The 23,311-nt window shown below is 39.5% G+C and overlaps 1 protein-coding gene across 3 annotated transcripts in view; it reads left to right on the top strand.

Annotated features, from left to right (window-relative positions):
* Positions 1 to 23,311, top strand: part of DNAH3 (dynein axonemal heavy chain 3) — a 536,740-nt gene that overhangs the window by 301,473 nt on the left and 211,956 nt on the right. For all 3 annotated transcript variants that reach the window (XM_056535450.1, XM_056535451.1, XM_056535449.1), the window contains exons 30-32: positions 7,313 to 7,426; positions 8,294 to 8,470; positions 9,755 to 9,846. In XM_056535450.1, coding sequence (XP_056391425.1) covers positions 7,313 to 7,426; positions 8,294 to 8,470; positions 9,755 to 9,846 — 383 coding nt within the window. The remainder of the gene's footprint in view (positions 1 to 7,312; positions 7,427 to 8,293; positions 8,471 to 9,754; positions 9,847 to 23,311) is intronic.

The following is a 23,311-nucleotide window of genomic DNA, read 5'->3' as shown; positions in this document are numbered from 1 at the left end:
CCAATCAGTTCTGAGACTTCTTAAATGGAGCCTGAGCTGTTTTGCAGGACACACTACCTGTGAAGGTGGTGTGGTGAGCTAATTTAAATATATATATATAAATATATATATACAGTATATATATATATATATATATATATATATATATATCAAAATAATTATATTAAAATGGTACATGTGAATGGATTACCAAGTGTTTTCTATTGTTTCATTCAACCCCGAAGGCGATAAAGTAACAAGTTTTTTATTAATTTATCTATTTATTAATTGCTGATATCTATTTGGTCAATCACTGGGAATAAACTCAATAATTTTTAAGTTCAGTGAATCTATTAAACCCTGATGTATGGTGGTGAAGTGTCTCGATACACTATGGAGCATAAAACCATGTTTAATATTCCACCTATGTTAATACGGGACCGCACTGCCTGAACAGTGCTGCCCACGTATTGTAAATTACAATCGCAAGACAGGAGATGGATTGCATATTTTTTTTGAGAAGAGGTAAAATCATATATTTTACTTTTAATAAGTGTGCAACACAGGCAGCGTCTCTTACTGCACAGGACACAATAGGACACAGACTGAATGGTGTCATATACTGATTTCTTAAAGGGTACTCCGGTGGAAAACTTTTTTTTTTATCAACTGGTGCCAGAAAGTTAAAGAGATTTGTAAATTACTTCTATTAAAAAAAAATCTTAATCCTTCCAGTACTTATTAGTTACTGAATACTAACACAGAGCTCTCTGCTGAATCACGAGCACAGTGCTCTCTGCTGACATCTCTGTTCATATTAAGAACTGTCCAGGAGAAAATCCCCATAGCAAACATATGCTGCTGTGGACAGTTCCTAAAATGTAAACAAAGAAAAAAGAGAAGGCCCAAGGAGGTGCCTAGTGCATTACCCTAAATATTGAATCAAAAACCCACATAAAGTGGGGACAAGTAGGGGGTCTGATGAATGGCCGCTCACCTGGAGCGTATATTATATACGCATATAACCTCAGTCTGAGGTAATAGTAGAGGAATCCATGCAAGCCCGCAGGTCTTCAGGATGGATCCAAAGGGAGATCCTGTTGGTGAACTTGGTAGTGGAAAAAATAACCTTTAGCCAGGCGCTCGGGGATCCAAGGAGATCTCACAACCAAGTCATGGAGGTGGATATAAATTCAAGCTATATTAGTATACAACAACGCGTTTCGCGTCAATCTGAAAAAGGGGTATGCTAACCCCGAAACGCGTTGTTGTATACTAATAAAGCTAATAAAGCTTGAATTTATATCCAACTCCATGATTTGGTTGTGAGATCTCCTTGGATCCCTGAGCGCCTGGCTAAAGGTCATTTTTTCCACTACCAAGTTCCTAAAATGGACAGAGATGTCAGCAGAGAGCACTGTGCTCGTGATGTCAGCAGAGAGCTCTGTGTTCCAAGTATTCAGCAGCTGATAAGCAATTTTTTAAAAGAAGTAATTTACAAATCTGTTTAACTTTCTGGCACCAGTTGATTAAAGAGTAGCTCCCACCATCTTTAAAAAAAAATTCTGTCCCTACCTATTGCTAAACTATCCCTAAACCCCTCTCTGCCTTTAAAAAAAATGTTTGCTACCTTATAATTGTCTCATCTTCTGCTCTTCTCCCTAGCTCTGCCAGAAACCGGCTTCCCCAGCAGGTGTGATGTCATTGACGCCTGCTGGGTGCCGACTTCCGCCCTCACTTCATCTAGTGGCTGCAGCCAGCCACTAGGAGGGAGACCCCTAGAGGCCGGTTTTCAAATGTAAAATACGCCATGTTAATAAAAAAAATAATAATAATGAAACTATATTAGAGATATGTTGTAGTACATAAGTACTTCAACATATCAAAAAAAAGTTGGTGACAGTGCCCATTTAAGAAATGGAGTACCCCTTTAAGTCTGGGGCAACTAAGTTATGAAGGTTTTTGGAACGTCTAAACGTAACATTGGGAGTTGAGGGTACTAAATCTTTCAGATTGGGATCATTAAGAATAATGGGCCAATTTTTCTTTAGAATTTTTTTAATGTTTGATGCCTCACAATTATAATTAGTTATGAAATTGGATTTAAAATTATGTTCGGTTTGTAAATCAGTTGTTAATTTTTTATTTTTTGCAACCACCAGTTCTGATTGTTTATAATTTTTAACTTTTTTATAAGCATAATTTAAAATAAATTTGGGATATCCCTTTTCCAAGAAGCGACCCCTCAGGACAGCAGCCATACTGGCCATAGGGGGACGCCTCTTAGCCAACTAGGGTAGCGTGCACTGTTATAATTAAGAAAACTATTGACATCCACCTTTTTTTTTTATTTTTTTATTTTTTTTGTCATTATTTGTGAAGTCGCAGAGTTAAAGTTGCCAAATGGAGAAACTGAGGTCCCTAATTATGGCACAGCTCCCGGGTTTTAGAAGTTTTTTTTTATTTTTTTGTCACCTTATAGACTATTTGTTCTTTATTTGGTGTGGTATTCAGACACAGGCAGAGGACTTCGTCCATAAGCTGCATGAGAACTCATGGGGTATTCAATTCACAATGCATTTTTCATCTAATTCCATTCAGTTTCTTGATTTGGAAATGTTTAAATCTGCAACTTTACAAATAATGACAAAAACCTTTTTTTAAAAGTGGTCAATAGTTTTCTTAATTGTAACAGTGCACACTACCCTAGTTGGCTAAGAGGCGTCCCCCTATGGCCAGTTCATGCGCATCCGGAAAAACTGCACTTTAGATTGCTACTATGATGCGCAGGCTGCTGTCCTGAGGGGTAGCTTCTTGGAAAAGGGATATCCCAAATCTATTTTACATGATGCTTATAAAAAGTAAAAAATGATAAACAATCAGAACTGGTGGTTGTGAAAAAAACAAATTTACAACTGATTTACAAACCGAACATAATTTTAAATCCTATTTCAGAACTAATTATAATTGTGAGGTGTCAAACAATAAAAAAAATTCTTAAGAAAAATTTTCCCATTATTCTTAATGATCCCATTCTGAAAGATTTAGTACCGTACCCTCAACTCCCAATGTTACGTTTAGATGTTACAAAATCCTTCATAACTTAGTTGCCCCAGGTAGACTCTGGAAAACTCTGGAAAACTTTTTTTTTTAAATCAACTGGTGCCAGAAAGTTAAACAGATTTGTAAATTACTTCTATTTAAAAATCTTAATCCTTCCAGTACTTATCAGCTGCTATACGCTCCACAGGAAGTTGTTTACTTTTTGAATTTCCTTTCTGTCTGACCACAGTGCTCTCTGATGATACTTCTGTCCATTTTAGGAACTGTCCAGAGCAGGATAGGTTTGCTAAGGGGGTTTGCTCCTACTCTGGACAGGTGTCAGCAGAGAGCACTGTGGTCAGACAGAAAGGACATAAAAAAAGTAAAAAAAAAATACCTTTGAAGCATACAGCAGCTGATAAGTACTAAAAGGATTAAGATTTTTAAATAGAAGTAATTTACAAATCTGTTTAACTTTCTGGCACCAGTTGATTTAAAAAAAAAAATTTAAAAAAATGTTTTCCAGTGGAGTACCTCTTTAAGAAATCAGTATTTGACACCATTCAGTCTGTGTCCTGTTGTGCCCCATGCGGTAAGAGCCACTGCCTGAGTTGCACACTTATTAAAAATAAAACAAAAGTATTTAAAATTAAAGGCAATGTCACTTGTGAAACAAAATATGCAATATATCTGTTCAGGCAGTGCGGTCCTGTATTAACAAACATACGTGGAATATCAAGCATGGTTTTATGCTCCATAGTGTATCGAGACACTTCACCACCATACATCAGGGTTCAATAGATTCACTGAACTTAAAAATGATTGAGTTTATTCCCAGTGATAGATATCATCAATTAAATAGATATCAGCAATTAATAAATAGAGAATCCTTTTGGATTCACAAACTTGTTACTTTAGCACCTTCGGGGTTGAATAAAACAATAGAAAACACTTGGTAATCCATTCACATGTAGCATTTTAATATAATTCCTTTGATATATACCGTATATATATATTTTCTATTTGCTGTATATCCTATCTTATATTATTCAACATTTATAATGCAAAATGTTTTATTTTTGCAAAATATTTTATATTACATACCATGGAACATCTTATTGAGTGTGTGATGGGGGTGCTGCAGTGTGCACGGGAACCAGTCTTTAATCGATTTGTCCCGCTCACCTGCGGTACTCGACGGCTTTCATTTTAAATTTTTTTGTTCTCTGTTTATTGTAATATCGATTGGTTATAATTGATTTATATAGTTTTATTCTAAGAGGTGATTTGGATATGCATATTAGATTTATATCATATTTTATAATTGTATTGTTGTTGATTTGTAAGGGTTAATCCATTGGTAAATAACCTTGTTAACCGCCTATACTTGCTATGCCTGAGGAAGCTGCGCTTGCACAGTGAAACGTGTTGCATCTTGGTTAATAAAGAATTTTACTTCAAGTCACCGCACCTGCATTGTGTCTGTCCCGGTCAGTGCCACGCAATTCCTGCTACCCCTGAACTTTGGCTTAATGTGTTTTTTGGCAGCTATGTATATGTTACTTTAGCTCCTCCACTACGCTCGGACTCCCCCTAAGAGTCATTCTTGTCCAGGTACTGAGTGCTGCTTTTATGTATTGTTATTTTTCAATAAAGTATTATATTTTATTCAGAAGGGTTTTCTAGAGGTCTATGAAAAACCAATTAAAGTAGCACTATCTTTATTCTAAGTAACAACAGCTATGAACACATCCCTGTCCTCATTGTCCCTTGAGTAGCTTTGTTATTTGTTGTGTTTTTTTTTTTTTTTTCATTAGAATTCAGCAAGAGTGTCTTTACCCTAATAATTTGTATTAGGACTACAGGGGAACTTTTAGTTACGTAACTGGTTACAAACTAGGCTTTAAGCCCTTAACGACGCAGGACGTAAATGTACGTCCTGGTGAGGGCGATTGCTATAAATAGTCCCCTATGGGGACTATTAAAGTGTAAAAATAAAAGTAAAAAAAAAGTACAAAAAATTTGAAAAATCCCCTCCCCAATAAAAATTTAAAATGTCCCATTTTCCCAATTTCACCCCCAAAAAGTGTAAAAAATAAATACATTAATAAACATATTTGGTATCGCCGCGTGCGTAAATATCTAGAGGTCTAAGAAGAACCAATTAAAGTAGCACTATCTTTATTCTAAGTAACAACAGCTATGAAGACATCCCTGTCCTCATTGTCCCTTGAGTAGCTTTGTTATTTGTTGTGTTTTTTTTCATTAGAACTCAGCAAGAGTGTCTTTACCCTAATAATTTTTATTAGGGATACAGGGGAACTTTTAGTTACGTAACTGAACTTCTTACACTTTGCTTTATTACCCTGATTTGTACTATTAAGGTGGTTGTCCATCTTTTAGCTTGCTGTTTACCAATCGCACATACTTAACATTGATTTATTTATAGTACTTTTTAAGAAAAAAATTTATTCTGCATGTTTTTTTTTAATTAAACCCTTAATTTATATTTTTTTGGGTACGTCCTAGGGACATGTAACAAGTTTTTATCCATCGGGATCTGAATCAGAAGAACAAGCATAGAGAGAAGGGCTTCTCTCTTCCCTCTATGTCTATTGAGCGGGAGTGTCCCTTACATCATGAGTCTGTTATGGTCACGAACTCAGAACCAGGAGGGAACGTGCTAAGCATGCACTTCTGGCTCATTTAATATGTCCCTATGACATATCGAAATATTTTTTTAATAATGAAAGGTACACTTTCAGAGTGGTATCAAGGTGATCTTTTTGCTATCACTACTGTTATTGAGCTCCTGAGAGAGGTTACATCACAAAAGCAGCAGTGGTCTAGGAAATGAACTGCTGATAAAGATGATAACTAAAGGGAATGGAGAGGAGATTACATTCAGCAGGCAGCACTGTGTACATAGTAAGAACACAAGTATTTATACAAGGTACAATTGCCCAGAGAGGAACCTTGATTTAACTTTCAGGCACAGCTTGGATTCACTGGAGGACACAGACAGGCTCAGGATGCAAGCACTCAAACCAGGCTTTTCCCTTATAGCACTAACTAAGCTACGCCCCCTATCCTGGTCTTTCTGTTGCTAGAGAGGGAATTCTTCTAATAGGCAATGGACAGCAGTGTGCAGAGAAGTCTCACACCTAGTGGCCAAGATTTTAGTGATTGTTTTTCTCTAGGATAAGAAGTCATTTTTGTTAATATGATTTACAAATATGTAGAAATCACATAGGCCTTTAACTGGAGGGAAGTTTTTTGAAAAAACAGTGACCATATAATATATATTTATAATGGCTTGAACTCTTTTTTGCTGAAACAGAGCTCCAAGTCCTCTGCATAGTTAACAGGAAAAAACATGAAGCTGTAAGCACGCAAGCTCCCCTAATGGTGACTGCATGAAATTAGAATTTTATAATATATAATTTATGCCTATGAAAAGGATTTTGGGCTTTGTTTCAGTAAAATGTGTCCCTGACCCTAATAAAGATAGTTAAGAATTGAATTATTGAATATATATTGATTGAAATTCCCGCTCACTGTAAACTAAGAAGTCAAGTAGGCGGTCTCATTCAATGATTGTCACTCATATCTATGTGAACATACATAGAGAAGAAGTTCTCAATCCTTTATTAGGGACCGCCCACATGGCTTCTAAACCAAAAAGATTTCAGTCAATACATTTCGAATTGTGTTTAATCCTTTCTCACAAGACTGTAGATCAGTCTGTTCAGCTGCACCTGCTATATGACATGCTGCTGGCATATCAATCTGTGTGTTTAACATCCCCAATAAAGTGGTGTAACTAGGTGTTCTCTGAATTATGATCACTTTTGTAGCACTCTTTGTCTTCCATCCAGTCATTGGTGCCCCCCTACACAAGCCGACAGCTCAAATGCTCCTCCAGCCCCCTCTCCTAGCGATGCCTTTCTATCATTAGTTAGGACCTTTGACCTATACTTTTCCCAGATGCAGTGACTTTACCTTTTTCTCTCTTAGTATTCCATATACATTTCATGCATTGCATTTATTACTGTCCTGTATTCAATTATCCTACATGTCGTACGAAAACTGTAGACCAGACTATGCTTTATGCATTTTGAGCAGTTTTGGCAAGTACAAGTAATCCTAGATAATTACCCATTTCCTATTACCTGGGTAATTGAATGGAAAACATGGACTAATACTGATCTATTATAGTATAGGTGTTAATCGCAATGTAAACAGCATTAGGATGTAATAGAGAATTGTTATCTTCTTGTCTCCCATGCAGTGTGTCGTCTTTAATTGTTCTGATGGCCTCGACTATAAAGCGATGGGTAAATTCTTCAAAGGTCTTGCACAGTCTGGAGCCTGGGCCTGCTTCGATGAATTTAACAGAATTGAGGTAGACTTATTATGTTTATTTATTAGGGCTTTTAACTGTAAATATAGAGCATGGTCCACATTTATTATTCAGCTATGTCTGATTTTGGTGGAAGTTGCACAGACTGAAAAGTTGCACCTAAGACTGTGCTCAATTTGCTCAAAATATTTTGACGTTTGCCTTCTCACTCAAAAAAAAGGAAACCAGGTAAGAAAAGTGGGCATGCCTAAGTTGTAAAAATAAGGCTAAACTAATTTTTCAAAGGGCAAAAAAGGCACAAATTGGTGTCACAGATGTGCACAGGGAATATCTGGAAAGAAAACCAAACAGAATATTCCAAATGCACTAGATTTACTTGTTAGGAGGGGAAAGTTAGGCACAGTTCTTGCCCACTGTCCTCTCCAATGTCATCATTGCAAAATTTGGCATTAGTAAAGGTAGACTTATTGTTCAGTATATGTGGCCAAAACCTGAAGCTAGTCCAAACCACAGAAGAAGGTTCAAATCTTATCATTATAGTTTTTTCTCTGTTGGTTCCGCTGCTAATTTTGGCTAAAATACCAAATTACTGACCAGAAACTGCCAATAATATTGTGTGTGAACCCTCTCTTCTGTGCATAGTGTTAGCCAAACCCAGCCCCTACTTTCTAAATTCCAACATGCAGTGAAAAGCAGTTTGCAGGAAAATGAGACACCCAGTGTCCGAGATGTTAGTTTTTTTTTCTGGAGTAAGGAATAACTTTTGCTAAATGAAATGATGCATATATGTGTAAATCATTTAGGCCTTCAAATGACAGTGACGGTGCAGTAATGTTTCCCATTTGTTTTGTTTATTTTGAGGTTTCTATAATAGATTTGATACTATACAATATATCTTTCTATAACCAGGTGGAGGTATTGTCTGTAGTGGCTCAGCAGATTCTAAGTATACAACAGGCGAGCATAAGAAATATGAAAACTTTTTTGTTTGAGGGGACTGAGCTGACACTGAACCCAACATGTTCTGTATTCATCACCATGAATCCTGGCTATGCAGGACGTGCTGAACTTCCAGATAATCTAAAGGTATGCATCCACCATTTTGTTTTTACTTAAAGGGGTAAAAATCATATGTGACTAAATTTAAAATCCAAATTGTCCAGATTGTCTTTGCATCTCCCAATTGTAGCATGATGAGCATGCATGCAGCAGGATGAGTGCTGAAACCGTATTCCAGATTACTCAGTAGTGGTCATGGGGTTAGTGATTGTTTTTTAGAAGCAAAAAATGGGTTTTCTGGGACTTACAAATGGATTTATTATCTGTGACTCTCATCACCGGGGTTCTTTCTCTATACAAAAGCCAAAACATATTTTTCCTGTTGGTTACAAACTAGGCTTTAAGCCCTTAACGACGCAGGACGTAAATCTACGTCCTGGTGAGGACGATTGCTATAAATAGTCCCCTATGGGACTATTAAAGTGTAAAAATAAAAGTAAAAAAAAAAGTAAAAAAATTTTGAAAAATCCCCTCCCCAATAAAAATTTAAAATGTCCCATTTTTCCAATTTCACCCCCAAAAAGTGTAAAAAAAATAAATTAATTAATAAACATATTTGGTATCGCCACGTGCGTAAATATCCAAACTATTAAAATATAATGTTAATGATACCGTACCTGCTTTTTTTAGAACATTTTATTACATTTTTTTCTATAGAAAATGTATTAAAAGTTTTATATATGCAAATATGGTATCAATAAAAAGTACAGATCCCGGCGCAAAAAAGGAAAAAGTTATAGGTCTTCAAAATAGAGGGATTTTAAATGTACTAATTTGTTAAAAGGTTTGCGATTTTTTTTTAAGCTCAACAGTAATAGAAAAGTATGTAATCATGGGTATCAGTTTAATCATATTGACCCAAAGAATAAAGTAAAATTACCGTAAATTGTACGGCGTGAAAACGAAACCTTCCAAAATTAGCAAAATTGTGGTTTTCTTTTTAATTTCCCCACACAAATAGTATTTTTTTGGTTGTGCCATACATTTTATGGTAAAGTGAGTAAATGCATTACAAAGGTCGCACATAAAACAAGCCCCATACCAGTCTGTGGATAAAAATATAAAAGAGTTATGATTTTTTGAAGACGAGGAGGAACAAACGAAAAAGGTAAAAATAAAATTGTCTGAGTCCTTAAGGCCAAAATGGGCTGAGTCCTTAAGGGGTTAAAGGGCACACTGATAAATAACCATTATAAAGATCGCTACTTTTGCTGTAGGTTACCAATTAGGTTTATATAGATCCACAAGTCTTTATATGTTGTAATATATTGGGAAGAAAGAAAATTTATTTGAGCACATTTTGTTTTTCAGGCATTGTTCAGGACAGTGGCCATGATGGTCCCGGACTATGCACTTATTGGTGAAATATCCCTTTATTCAATGGGATTCCTGGATTCTAGAAGGTAAGAGCACACTCATGTGTTAGTCCAATTCCATAACCACTGCTATTAGGCTTAAAGGAGTAGTGCAGTGAAATATAACTTATCCCCTATCCAAAAGATAGGGGATAAGTTATAGATTGCGGTTGGTCCGACCGCTGGGACCCCCCGCGATCTCCTGAACGGGGCCCCGGCTGACACGCCCCCTCCATGTATCTCTACGGGATACATGGAGGGGGCGTACCGGCCGTTGTTCCATGTGGGGGGTTGGCACAACCCCTTCCAGCAGACTGCTGGAGCCCCGTTCAGGAGATTGCAGGGGTCCCAGCGGTTGGACCCCCGCAATCTGTAACTTATCCCCTATTCTTTGGATAGGGGATAAGTTATGTTTCTCTACAGAACTCCTTTAAATGGGTTATCCAGGAAAAGAAAAACAGAGCAAATTTATTTTAAAAACAGCTCCACCTCTGTCTCCAGGTTGGGTGTGGTTTTATAACTTAGCTTCATTTAATTCACTGGAACTGAACTGCAGAACCATACCCAACTTGGAGACAGACGGGGGAGTGTTTTTGAAAGAAATTAGCTCAGTTTTTTCGATTCCTTTAAGAAAAGCCGGAGACCACCATGGGTGGTCACAGAAGTGTAAGTAATATGGCTCTATTAAAAAATAACATTTATTTAATATACTTAAATAAGTATTACTTACAGTACTTATCAGCTGCTGTATGTTCCAGAGGAAGTTCTTTTCTTTTTGAATTTCTTTTCTATCTTACCATAGCGCTCTCTGCTGACACCTCTGTCGATGTCAGGAACTGTCCAGAGTAGGAGCAAATCCCCATAGCAAAACGTTCCTGCTCTGGACAGTTCCTAAAATGGACAGCGGTGTCAGCAGAGAGCACTGTGGTCAGAAAGAAAGAAAATTAAAAAAGAAACTTTTTTTCTCTAAATTTCTCTGTAGTATTCAGCAGCTGATAAGTACAGGAAGGATTCAGATTTTTAAATAGAAGTAATTTACAAATCTGTTTAACTTGTGGCACCAGTTGATACAAAAAGTTATAATGTTTTCCAGGGGAGTACCCCTTTAAATAATTTGACATAACTTATATCGCTTATCAAATCAATCCACCTTTTTTTTTTTCTGTACCACATCAATGATAAAAATTACAATTGTAGCTCCTGGCAAAATGCAACCATAAATACCTGTAGGAGACATTTATTAGGACTGGGGTCTCAGACCCAGGTCTTCATGTAGAATCCTCTTGAAAAAAATGCACCAGATGTATTAAGAAGTACAAGCTTCTTAATAAATGTGGGGCATCTTTTCACTCTCCATGCACCAGGCTTTGAAATCTACTCCAGCCATGAGCTAGAGTAGATTTCTGACATAACTTATGCCAGTTTCTTGCCCCCTCCTGCTAAGCCAGCCCACTTTTTATAAATGGTGTTAGTGGCATAAAGTGAAATTGTGGCTTGCTGGCAGTCGTGCTCAGTGTATGCCACAAGCTCTCTCTATATTAGTTATACAGTTGTATGTCTGTAAACCGTATGTTCGCATGCATCTTGTGGCGCATGTGCATTATTGCCCATATGTGCCTGAATACGCTTGCGCAGGTACATTATTGCCCATATGTGCATGTATATACTTGCATACATGCACAGCTGTATGTCTGTCAACCGTATGTTCGCATACATCATTTGCGGCGCATGTGCATATGTGCATGTATACACTTGCATACATCATCTTTATCCCCTCAGCCATATATTTCGCCCCTTAATATATATAAATTCTACCCGAATTAGCAGCTCCACTTCAGTGTCTGACACCTTATATGTGAGATACCCACCTCCACCCCTCGCCGCACCTGTAGCAGCCGGGTACGGCCATCATTACATCATCTTAATATTTATCTCAACATTCCCCCTTTCCCTGCCCTCCCACACTCTGCATCCCCCCCCATTTCCCTGTAGTCTCTGACAGTCTATACATTCCCCCATTTAACACATTCAATACAATCCCCCATTTAACACATTCAATACAATCCCCCATTCAATACATTCAATACAATCCCCCATTCAAATACATCCCCCCATTCCCCTGCAGTCTCTGTCAGTGCATTGCACGGAGCTGTCAGAGTACTACTGACAGCTTTCCGTGTTTACTGCCCCCTGATTGGCCGCACCAGCCACGTGACGCACGCACCTTAGCAACGCGTCCATGGCAACTCACCTCAGAAGCGCGCCCTCGCATTGCACATCAGCTCTGCGATCGCCGTCAGAGCCACTCTGGCTAACATCTGGACCCCGGATGTTTACATCTGCGGTCCGGATGTGTGGCCTGACACTGTCAGACATCGGCATTTAGTAATTCATGCTACTTACTGTATTCCTTGCTTAACAGCATACGGTCTATGCTGTTACCCGCACATAATGTACATACTGTGATTATATTCAGTTTTTTTGCTTTTTCCAAATGTTTTACCTGAATGTGATTTGCATGACTCTTTCCGTTAATGTACCTGGCGCCCTTTTTTCCACTATTTATAGAATCTCTGGTTGTATAGTCTGCACACTGATCTGAAGAAGGGGGTGGCTCCCCCGAAATGCATAATCTTAACTTGTATCACTTTTTATTGTTTTTATTGGTTTTATGCTTATGCAATAAAATCCACAAGTTCTTAAAATACTCCACTCTGGATTTGGTTTATTCCAACTTCCTACGGAACCAGCAGCACCATTTGTGAGGTCTTTTTGCTCTTTCACGATTACCTACCTTATCCAGGAGATGGTTTTATCTGTAACCTCAGGCTCAGCAGCGGTTCCTGCAATTTTGTAACCCCATTAGCGGGTTGATATGCAAGTTTAACACTTGCTCTAAGGTAAGCAGCTACTACCTAAGGGGCCTGCAAGCCCCGCACCTCTTTCCCTTTCCACTTCCCTATACAATCTCAACGGTATCACACTAGGCGCCCCTCTGGTCTCTCTTTTTTCTCCCCATACAGGCTCTCTATATTCCTAGCTGTACCACACACGTTCCCTGGCCACATGACATATTTACTTCTTGGCTAAATTTGTAATCTATCACACTTTGCCTTGCCTTAAGGGTAGATCATATCTAAAACATTGCATAAAAGTAACATTCACAGCTTGACTCTTTTAGGTTATTTACAATAAATAATTACTCAATTTGCAACTCACACCTGGTGTGCTAACTTTACATTTCTTTTGGAGGAGATTTCTGACATAACTTACCCCAGTTTCTGGCGTAAATGGTGATGGTAAATCTGAACATTATAAGAAAAACTAAAAATATAACCAAGCACTGCGGCATTCAACTTAAATGTCCACTGCATGGATAACTGTACTGTTCAGCCACAAAGACTAGATCTCTAGCGGGGGTGCTAACTGATGTATAAGAGGATACTAGTAGCATATGACGGCATAAGAATAGAAAGACAGCTGCCCTTACCTGGTAACTTGCAAAGCAAATTTTATTTCGCCATTTCGGGGCAAACAACAAGAAAATTTCCTCACGGGAGCAAAAAGCTGACAGACGTAGCTACAGGTGCGGGAGCATACCACAAGTGGCAACTAGTTTCACGTCTGAGATGACGCTTCTTCTGGCCAAACTTTAACAGTCTGTCCCGATCATGCCGAAATAAATTTGCTTTCTAAGTTACCGGGTGAGTGCAACTGTCTTTCTATTCTTATGCCATCAGGTGAGGGTAAATCTGTTGAGCTATAAGAGGCCTTATTCCTGTGCTTAGCCTGACTTTTTTTAAGTGATGTCGATTGCAAAAAGGGGAGAAAAGTTGCTAATTTTTGTGCACATCAAGACTTTTGTGAACTCCCTTCTTCATAATTTATATTCTTTTACATGCAGGACTTGGTGCTCCTATTACATAGTCTATGACACTCATTATTGTGTACTGCAAACCCAAAAATATTCTATTTTACTGCACAAAGTAATCCTGTAGAATGTTAAAGGGGTTATCCATAAATGGAAAAATAGGGCTCATTTAGAACCTCTGAGATTCCTGTAATCAGGATGCCAATCACAGTATCCATGACTAGAATACAGAACACCCTGTGAAAAAAATGTATCATTATGTAACATACTTTTCACATCACCACATTGCCGTTTGTACATTGCATACAAACGTTATAAATTAGATGCATAATCAATTACATCAGGACATTACTCTACCACAATTTACTTTCTCCATCCATGAATATATTTGATTCCTCTTCTTCAATTATGTTTATTGTGCTCATTTTTGTAACTATTTATGAGCATACGTATTGTGAATATTTATACGTATATTTTAACCACTCTTCTACAATCTCTTGTACTATCTGCTAACATGGTCTGCCAACTTTGAACACCTTATTGAAATCTTACAGAGGGTGCACATTGGTGACGGCACATAACTTTTTCATTCATGGGCATCTGCATAACCCAGTAATAGTTCTTCATCTATGTATAGATAAGTAATCTATCAGCATTTTGTCACCTAGTGCAGGCAATGATTTTATTCATCCATTTATCTTTGTTTTAAAGGGGTTATCCACCATAAGGTGATTTTAGTAGATACCTGGCAGGCAGTAATGGACATGCTTAGGAAGGATCTGCGCTTGTCTTGGGGCAAAATGGCTATGTTGTGAGATTACCATAATACTGTGGCTAGCTTTTTGTGAAATGGTATTTCCTGTTTGACTTTTCTTTTTTTGACTACAAATCCCACAATTCCATTTTCCTCCCTTCCACACATCAGCCACCCCACCCATTGAAACATAAATGAGTTGCATCCATCAAAAGACCTGTGGTTTTCAATCAAGGTGCCTACAGCTGTTGCATTAGTTGCAGATTGATCTCTCTCCCACCAAGCGATCCCTCCACCCATTGAAGCAGACAGGCTCCCTGTCATCAGCTGACTAGTGAGTCAGGTCTCGGCCACATTGCAAGCTGGTAAAAATCTGAGACAACAGTCATTTTGTATGCTGTTAAAAATGAATATTGGGGTGAAATTCACATAATAATTGTGAGAAAACTGTCACACACAGGTACAGACACTATATTATGAACTACACTAACTTTACAGCCCCTGTAGCATAGTCAAATAAAAAAAAAATCCTGGAATACCCCTTTAATGAATAAATATTCCTATATTTGGAAAAAGTGCCTAGCTAGATGAATTTTTTGTGATATCCCACATTTCTGCAATTTTTTCAACCCCTGCTGGGGATTCGGATGAATCCAGGGCAGCTGACCCTCTGCATTTACAATATCAGGGCCTATGCTCTGGTACGCACATTCACTATATCTTTAAATTCTACCTGTATCCTGTGATGCTACACTAGAAACAAGCCTTTTATATATCTCTTTTATATATATATATCTATCTTTTAGTTACATTATTTATAGATATTTTTGTGATAATACATCCTGTGTACTGTTCTAATAACCACACACAGTTAATATTGTGCAGCTCTGCAGTTCACTTCATAGATATAATGGCATATCATCCCCTGCCCCAGTGTCTTACATATACTTGCATTTTCTAGACTGGATTATACATGTGTTCCCAGTGTAAAATGCGTTAATCAGAGACCAGTCTGAACATAACCATCACCAACACCATAGCATGATTTGGTGTGTGTATAGCACTGATAGAAACACACTATTGTGTATGTCTTCTTCCCCAGCCAAGGTTATTAGTGCCATTATGTCCTAGATTTTTCCTTATAGTGGCATCCCCAAGTTGTAATAAAGAGAGACCCATATGGGGCTTTTGTGATCACCTTATCTACAGCCTCTGCTGTGTAATCTCAAATTTTTGGGAGCCTCCATTATATCTTAATAGGTTGTACAATATAATCCGCAAAAAGATGAAATCTTGATTTTTTATTAATCCTTTTATCAAACAAATTACAGAACATGATTCTTATTAGGAGAACATTTAATAGCTCTTTTCTTTGCATTTTACAGCAGAGCCTTGACATTAAATCAAGCATAGAGTGAATATTCTTTACATAATATTGTTAAATGATGCAGCTATAAGACTAAGCATTCTGATTATTGCTTCCTAAAATGTAAAATACTATTACCAGATACATATTTCATATTATGACTATTATGACCATTTACTGTAATTGCCATATACTAGCTGTATTAAATTCAGTTCCGATCCGTGATTGAAGCAATCCATTAAGTAAATGGAATTAACATATTCTCCTGTTTGCCTCTAATCTGCTTTTTTTCAATGAATCTTACAACGACTTCAGGGTTTTCTTACAAGTTAAAGGGAAACTTTACATTTTACAGCCAGGTCACATTTGAGTGAACCAACATCTGTTCATATGCCAATGGACAGAATAGACCCATAGTCAGAGTGCTTTGCTACTATCCTCATGTAGCAGTTCTGGTGGACTTGGGCCATCCATGTATTATATAGACAGCCACTGATCTGACTGGCTGCCATGTAATGTTATATATGAAATGTCTAGGTAGCCAATGCCTCTGCTGTCAAAATCAGCTGTGATAAGACAACCCCTTAAAAGTGTCTCAAATAAGACTTCTGAACTTGGTCTACAAGGTTGTTTGCTACATTAGTCTATATGGCTCTCAGCATGAGTTGTATTTGTACATTGATCTTTATGTCATTAGCTTATCCTGAGAGCTGAAAACACTAAACATTCCCAGCAGTAGCCTTTAGCACAGCAGGGAGGCTGTGTAACAGGCCCTGCTTATTAACAGTGAACTTACCTTTTTACAGGTGAAGCATCATCAAAAATTCCATATTTAAATGGAATTTACTATTTAAGTAAAGATTTTGTGATTTTTTTTTTATCGTCATTGTCTTTTTAAACAACGTCCCTTCATTTGATTCCTATGTGATTCCCAATGTAATTTTGTAATAACTTAATTTATTAAAAATTACTCATTAACCCAGTAAAACAGCACTAAATTCTTGGCCATTAAAGGGGTACTCCGGCGCTAAGACATCTTATCCCCTATCCAAAGGATAAGGGATAAGATGCCTGATCGCGGGGGTCCCCCGTGATCTTGCACGCAGCACCCCGTTAGAATCAGTCCCCGGAGCGTGTTCGCTCCTGGCCTGATTACTGGCGATCACGGGGCGGAGCTGTGACATCACAATGTTCCATCCCCGTGATCGCCGGTAATCAGACCCGGAGCAAACACGCTCCGGCGACTTATTCTAACGGGGTGCTGAGTGCAAGATCACGGGTGTTCCCAGCAGTGGGACCCCCACGATCAGGCATCTTATCCCCTATCCTAGGGGACAAGATGTCTTAGCGCCGGACTACCCCTTTAAGTGTTTCCCCTCGTTGCATTCGGCTGTCCACTGCCGTCCCAGAAAACCAAGGAAAAAAACATAGGAAGTGAGGGCGGAGCATATCATGAGAAAAAGAAAGCACACTCTCTTTGATGTCTATGGTATGTCTATAACATTTAAAAAAAAATAAAATCTACATCCTGGTAAATACAACCTCAGATGACCAACAACAGACGGCACATTTCACCAAGTCATTATTTGTTTAGCAAAAATTAAGCCAAAATGGAAGAGCTATAAGTAAAAAAACTAAGTGCACCCCATAAATCAGTAGCTAGTAATGGTTTTCCATTTGACCTTATCAGTCTCTCACATGGTTCTGGAGGAATTTTGCCCACTCTTCTTTAAAATGTTGCTTCAGCTCATTGAGGTTTGTGGGCATTAATTATTGCCCAGCTGTCTTAAGGTCTAGCCACAGCATTTAGTTGGTTTGAGGTCTGGCCTTTGACTGGTCCATTGTGACCCTTCAGTTCTTTTCTTTTTCAGCCATTCTGTTTTACATTTACTGGCATGCTTGGGATCGTTATCCTGTTGCATGACCCAGTTTCGACCAAGATTTAGCTGTTGGATAGATGACCTTAAAGGGGTACTCCGGTGGAAACCTTTATTTATTTATTTATTTTTTTATCAACTGGTGCCAGAAAGTTAAACAGATTTGTAAATTACTTCTATTAAAAAATCTTAATCCTTCCAGTACTTTTTAGGGGCTGTATACTACAGAGGAAATGCTTATCTTTTTAGATTTCTCTGATGTCACGAGCACAGTGCTCTCTGCTGTCCATTTCAAGAGCTGTCCAGAGCAGGAGAAAATCCTCAAAGCAAACATATGCTGCTCGGGACAGTTCCTAAAAGGGAAAACAGAGGTCAGCAGAGAGCACTGTGGTCATGACATCAGAGAAATCAAAAAAGTAAAGCATTTCCTCTGTAGTATACTGCCCCTAAAAAGTACTGGAAGGATTAAGATTTTTAAATAGAAATAATTTACAAATTTGTTTAACTTTCTGGCACCAGTTGATTTAAAAAAAAAAAAAAAAAAAGTTTTCCACGGGAGTACCCCTTTAACCTCTTAAGGACTCAGCCCATTTTGGCCTTAAGGACTCAGACAATTTAATTTTTACGTTTTCATTTTTTCCTCCTCGCCTTCTAAAAATCATAACTCTTTTATATTTTCATCCACAGACTAGTATGAGGGCTTGTTTTTTGCGCGACCAGTTGTCCTTTGTAATGACATCACTCATTATATCATAAAGTGTATGGCGCAACCAAAAAACACTATTTTTGTGGGGAAATTAAAACAAAAAACGCAATTTTGCCAATTTTGGAAGGTTTCGTTTTCACGCCGTACAATTTATGGTAAAAATGACATGTGTTCTTTATTCTGAGGGTCAATACGATTAAAATTATACCCATTATTACATACTTTTCTATTATTGTTGCGCTTAAAAAAAATCACAAACTTTTTAACCAAATTAGTACGTTTATAATCCCTTTATTTTGATGACCTCTAACTTTTTTATTTTTCCGTATAAGCGGCGGTATGGGGGCTCATTTTTTGCGCCATGATCTGTACTTTTTTTGATACCACATTTGCATATAAAAAACTTTTAATACATTTTTTTATAATTTTTTTTAAATAAAATGTATTAAAAAAGTAGGAATTTTGGACTTTTTTTTTTTCATTCACGCCGTTCACCGTACGGGATCATTAACATTTTCATAGCAATACCATGATTGCTAATACTGATCTGTTCTATGTATAGGACATAGAACAGATCAGTATTATCGGTCATCTCCTGCTCTGGTCTGCTCGATCACAGACCAGAGCAGGAGAAGCCAGGAGCCGGACGGAGGAAGGAGAGGGGACCTCCGTGCGGCGTTCTGAATGATCGGATCCCCGCAGCAGCGCTGCGGGCGATCCGATCATTCATTCAAATCGCGCACTGCCGCAGATGCCGGGATCTGTATTGATCCCGGCACCTGAGGGGTTAATTGCAGACGCCCGCGAGATCGCGGGCGTCGGCCATTGCCGGCGGGTCCCTGGCTGCGATCAGCCGCCGGGATCAGCCGCGCATGACACGGGCATCGCTCCGATGCCCGCGGTTATGCACAGGACGTAAATGTACGTCCTGGTGCGTTAAGTACCACTGCACCAGGACGTACATTTACGTCCTGCGTCCTTAAGGGGTTAAAGGGGTATTCCAGAAAAAAAAAATATCATATCAACTGGCTCCAGAAAGTTGAACAGATTTGTAAATTACTTCTATTGAAAAATCTTAATCCTTTCAATAATTATCAGCTGCTGAAGTTGAGTTGTTGTTTTCTGTCTGGCAACAGTGCTCTCTGCTGACATCTCTGCTTCTCTCGGGAACTGCACAGAGTAGAAGAGGTTTACTATGGGGATTTGCTTCTAAACTGGGTGGTTCCCGAGACACGTGTCATCAGAGAGCACTTAGACAGAAAAGAATAACTCAACTTCAGCAGCTCATAAGTACTGAAAGGATTAAGATTTTTTAATGGAAGTAATTTACAAATCTGCTTAACTTTCTGGAGCCAGCTGATATATATGTATATATATATATATATATATATATATATATATATATATATATAAAGTTTTTTCCTGGATAACCCCTTTAATGTTTTAGGAGTTCATCGTTTGCTCTGTGACTGGAAGTTGCCCACGTTATTTGGCTAAACAAACCCAAATTATCACCCCTTCGCTATCATGATTGACAGTCGGTAATTTTTTTTTTTTATCACACCCAACTTTATCAATATAAGAAAACCCATTAGACATCCCAACCCTAACCCCCCCCCCCCCCCCCCCGAGTCCTACATACATTAACCCACGACCACAGACGTAAACGTACGTCCTGGTTTGGCGGGACTTCCCGCACCAGGACGTACATTTACGTCCTGTGTATGACCGCGAGCATCGGAAGGGTGCTCGCGTCATACACGGCAGGTTCCGGCTGCGGGACCCGCCCGTAATGGCCAACAACAGCGATCGTGCGGATGTCCGCCATTAACCCCTCAGATGCCGTGATCAATACAGATCACGGCATCTGCGGCATTGCAGTACTTTGATTGGATGAACGGATCGACCACAGCGCTGCCGCGGCAATCCGATCATCCGGCATGGCGGTCGGAGGTCCCCTCACCTGGCTCCGGACGTCTCCCGGGGTCTTCTGCTCTGGTCTGAGATCGAGCAGACCAGAGCAGAAGATCACCGATAATACTGAGCAGTGCTGTGTCCTATGCATAGCACTGCACAGTATTAGCAATCAATGGATTGCTATAGATAGTCCCCTATGGGGACATAAAAAGTGTAAGAAAAAGTTGTAAAATTTAAAAAAAAAAAGTAAAAAAAAAAAAAGTGAAAAATCCCCTCCCCCAATAAAAATGAAAATTGTCAGTTTTTCCCATTTTACCCCCAAAAAGCGTAAACATTTTTTTAATAAACATATTTGGTATCGCCGCGTGCATAAATGTCCAAACTATCAAAATATAATGTTAATGATCCCGTACGGTGAATGGCGTAAACGTAAAAAATTGCTGCTTTTTTGTCACATTTTATTTTAAAAAATTAATAAAAAATGATCTAAAAGTTTTATATATGCAAATGTGGTACTTAAAAAAAGTACACGTGACGGCGCAAAAAATGAGCCCTCATACGCCCTATATATACAGAAAAATGGAAAAGAGATAGGTGGTCAAAATAGAGCGATTTTAGATGACTGATTTTGTACAAAAAGTTTTAGATTTTTTTTTAAGCGGTACAAAAATATAAAAGTATCAAGCCATGGGTATCATTTTAATTGTATTGACCCACAGAATAAAGAACACATGTCATTTTTACTGTAAATTGTACAGTGTGAAAACGAACCCCTCCAAAATGTGCAAAATTTAGGTTTTCATTTAAATTTCCTCCCTAAAAATTTTTTGGGGGGGTTCGCCGTACATTTTATGGTAAAATGAGAGGTTTCATTACAAAGTGCAATTGGTCACATAAAAAACAAGCGCTTATATGGGTCTGTAGATGTAAATATAAGAGTTATGGATTTTAGAAGGCGAGGAGGAAAAAACGAAAACGCTAAAATAAAATTGGCCTTGTCCTTAACCCCTTCACGACGAGCGACGTACATGTACGGTGCCGCGAAGTGTCACTTGGCGCGCGGCGACGTACATGTACGTTGCGGGGTTCCGGGAGCGCCGCGTCACCGGTAGCGGTGATCGGACCGGGATGACTGCTGTTATCTAACAGCAGGCATCCCGGCACATCGCCGAGGGGGGTCCTGAGACCCCCCCATGACCGCGATGCGCGCAAATCGCAGGTCAATTCAGACCTGCGATCTGCGCGATTCCGGGTCATACGGGTCACTGGTGACCCGGAAAATAAGAGGGATCGTAGGTGTCCGAGACACCCTAGATCCCCCTAAAGGGATAGGAGTTTGGTGGCAGGGTTGCCACCCCTCCTATCCCTGCTATTGGTCGGCCGAGCGACCGACCGATAGCAGACCGGGGGAGGGGGGGTTAAAGTTCGGTTCCCCCGCTTTGCCCACCTATCGGTGTCCGGGCAGAATGGGGGAACCGTCCAGGTAGGGTCGGCGCCGAAGGTCCCTACCTGGATCCCGGATCGCGATCCTCCATGCGGGGATCCCCCACGTGCGGCGGCGGCGGCTTCCGGGTCCTGCTAGGTGAGTTGTTGCCTAGCAACATCCGGAGGGCCACAGTTTACAGTGGTCTCTAAACCGTGGCCCTCCAGATGTTGCAAAACTACAACTCCCAGCATGCCCAGACAGCTGTTTGCTGTGTGGGCATGCTGGGACTTGTAGTTTTGCAATATTTAGAGGGGTTCAGGTTGTAGATCACTAAGTGGTCTCAAACTGTAGCCCTCCAGATGTTGCAAAACTACAACTCTCAGCATGCCCAGACAGCAGTTTGCTGGCTGGGCATGCTGAGAGTTGTAGTTTTGCAACATCTGGAGGGCCACAGTTTTGAGACCACTGGACAGTGATTTACAACTTGAACCCCTCTAAATCTTGCAAAACTACAACTCCCAGCATTCAGGAACAGCATAAGGCTGTCTTGGCATGCTGGGAGTTGTACTTGCGTGCCTCCAGCCATTGCATAACTACATCTCCCAGCATGCCCTTCCGCAATCAGTACATGCTGGGAGTTGCAGTTTTGCAACAGCTGGAGGCACACTGGTTGGAAAATACCGAGTTAGGTCATAGAACCTAACTCAAGGTTTTCCAGCCAGTGTGCCTCCAGCTGTTGCAAAACTACAACTCCCAGCATGCATGGTCTGTCAGTGCATGCTGGGAGTTGTAGTTTTGACCCCCCTCCCGTGTGAATGTACAGGCTACATTCACACTGGCGGCAGATTACAGTGAGTTCCCCGCTGCAAATTTGAGATGCGGCAAATTTTCCGCCGCAGCTCAAACTCCTAGCTGGAGACTCAGTGTAATCTGCCGCCAGTGTGAATGTAACCTAAAAACACTACACTAACATAAAATAAAGAGTAAAACACTACATATACACACGTACACTGCCCCCCCACCCCCCTTCTCCAATAAAAATTAAAAACGTATTGTACGGCAGTGTTTCTAAGATGGAACCTCCAGCTGTTGCAAAACAAAAACTCCCAGCATTTCTGGACAGCAATTGACTGTCCAGGCATGCTGGGAGTTTAGCAACAGCTGGAGGCGCCCTGTTTGGGAATCACTGGCGTAGAATACCCCTATGTCCACCCCTATGCAAGTCCCTAATTCAGGCCTCAAATGCACATGGCGCTCTCACTTTGGAGCCCTGTCGTATTTCAAGGCAACAGTTTAGGGCCACATATGGGGTATCGCCGTACTCGGGAGAAATTTCCTAACAAATTTTGGGGGGCTTTTTCTCCTTTTACCCCTTATGAAAAGGAACAGTTGGGGTCTACACCAGCATGTTAGTGTAAAAAAAGAAAAAATTTTACACTAACATGCTGGTGTTGCCCTATACTTTTCATTTTCACAAGAGGTAAAAGGGAAAAACGCCCCCCAAAATTTGTAACACAATTTCTCCCGAGTACGGAGATACCCCATATGTGGGCGCAAAGTGCTCTGGGGGCGCACAACAAGGCCCAGAAGGGAGAG

This window comes from Hyla sarda, chromosome 8 (assembly GCF_029499605.1).
Source record: "Hyla sarda isolate aHylSar1 chromosome 8, aHylSar1.hap1, whole genome shotgun sequence".
In the NCBI taxonomy this organism is placed as follows: domain Eukaryota; kingdom Metazoa; phylum Chordata; class Amphibia; order Anura; family Hylidae; genus Hyla; species Hyla sarda.
Note: the sequence above shows the minus strand (reverse complement) of the source record. Positions and strands in the feature narration are given on the sequence as shown.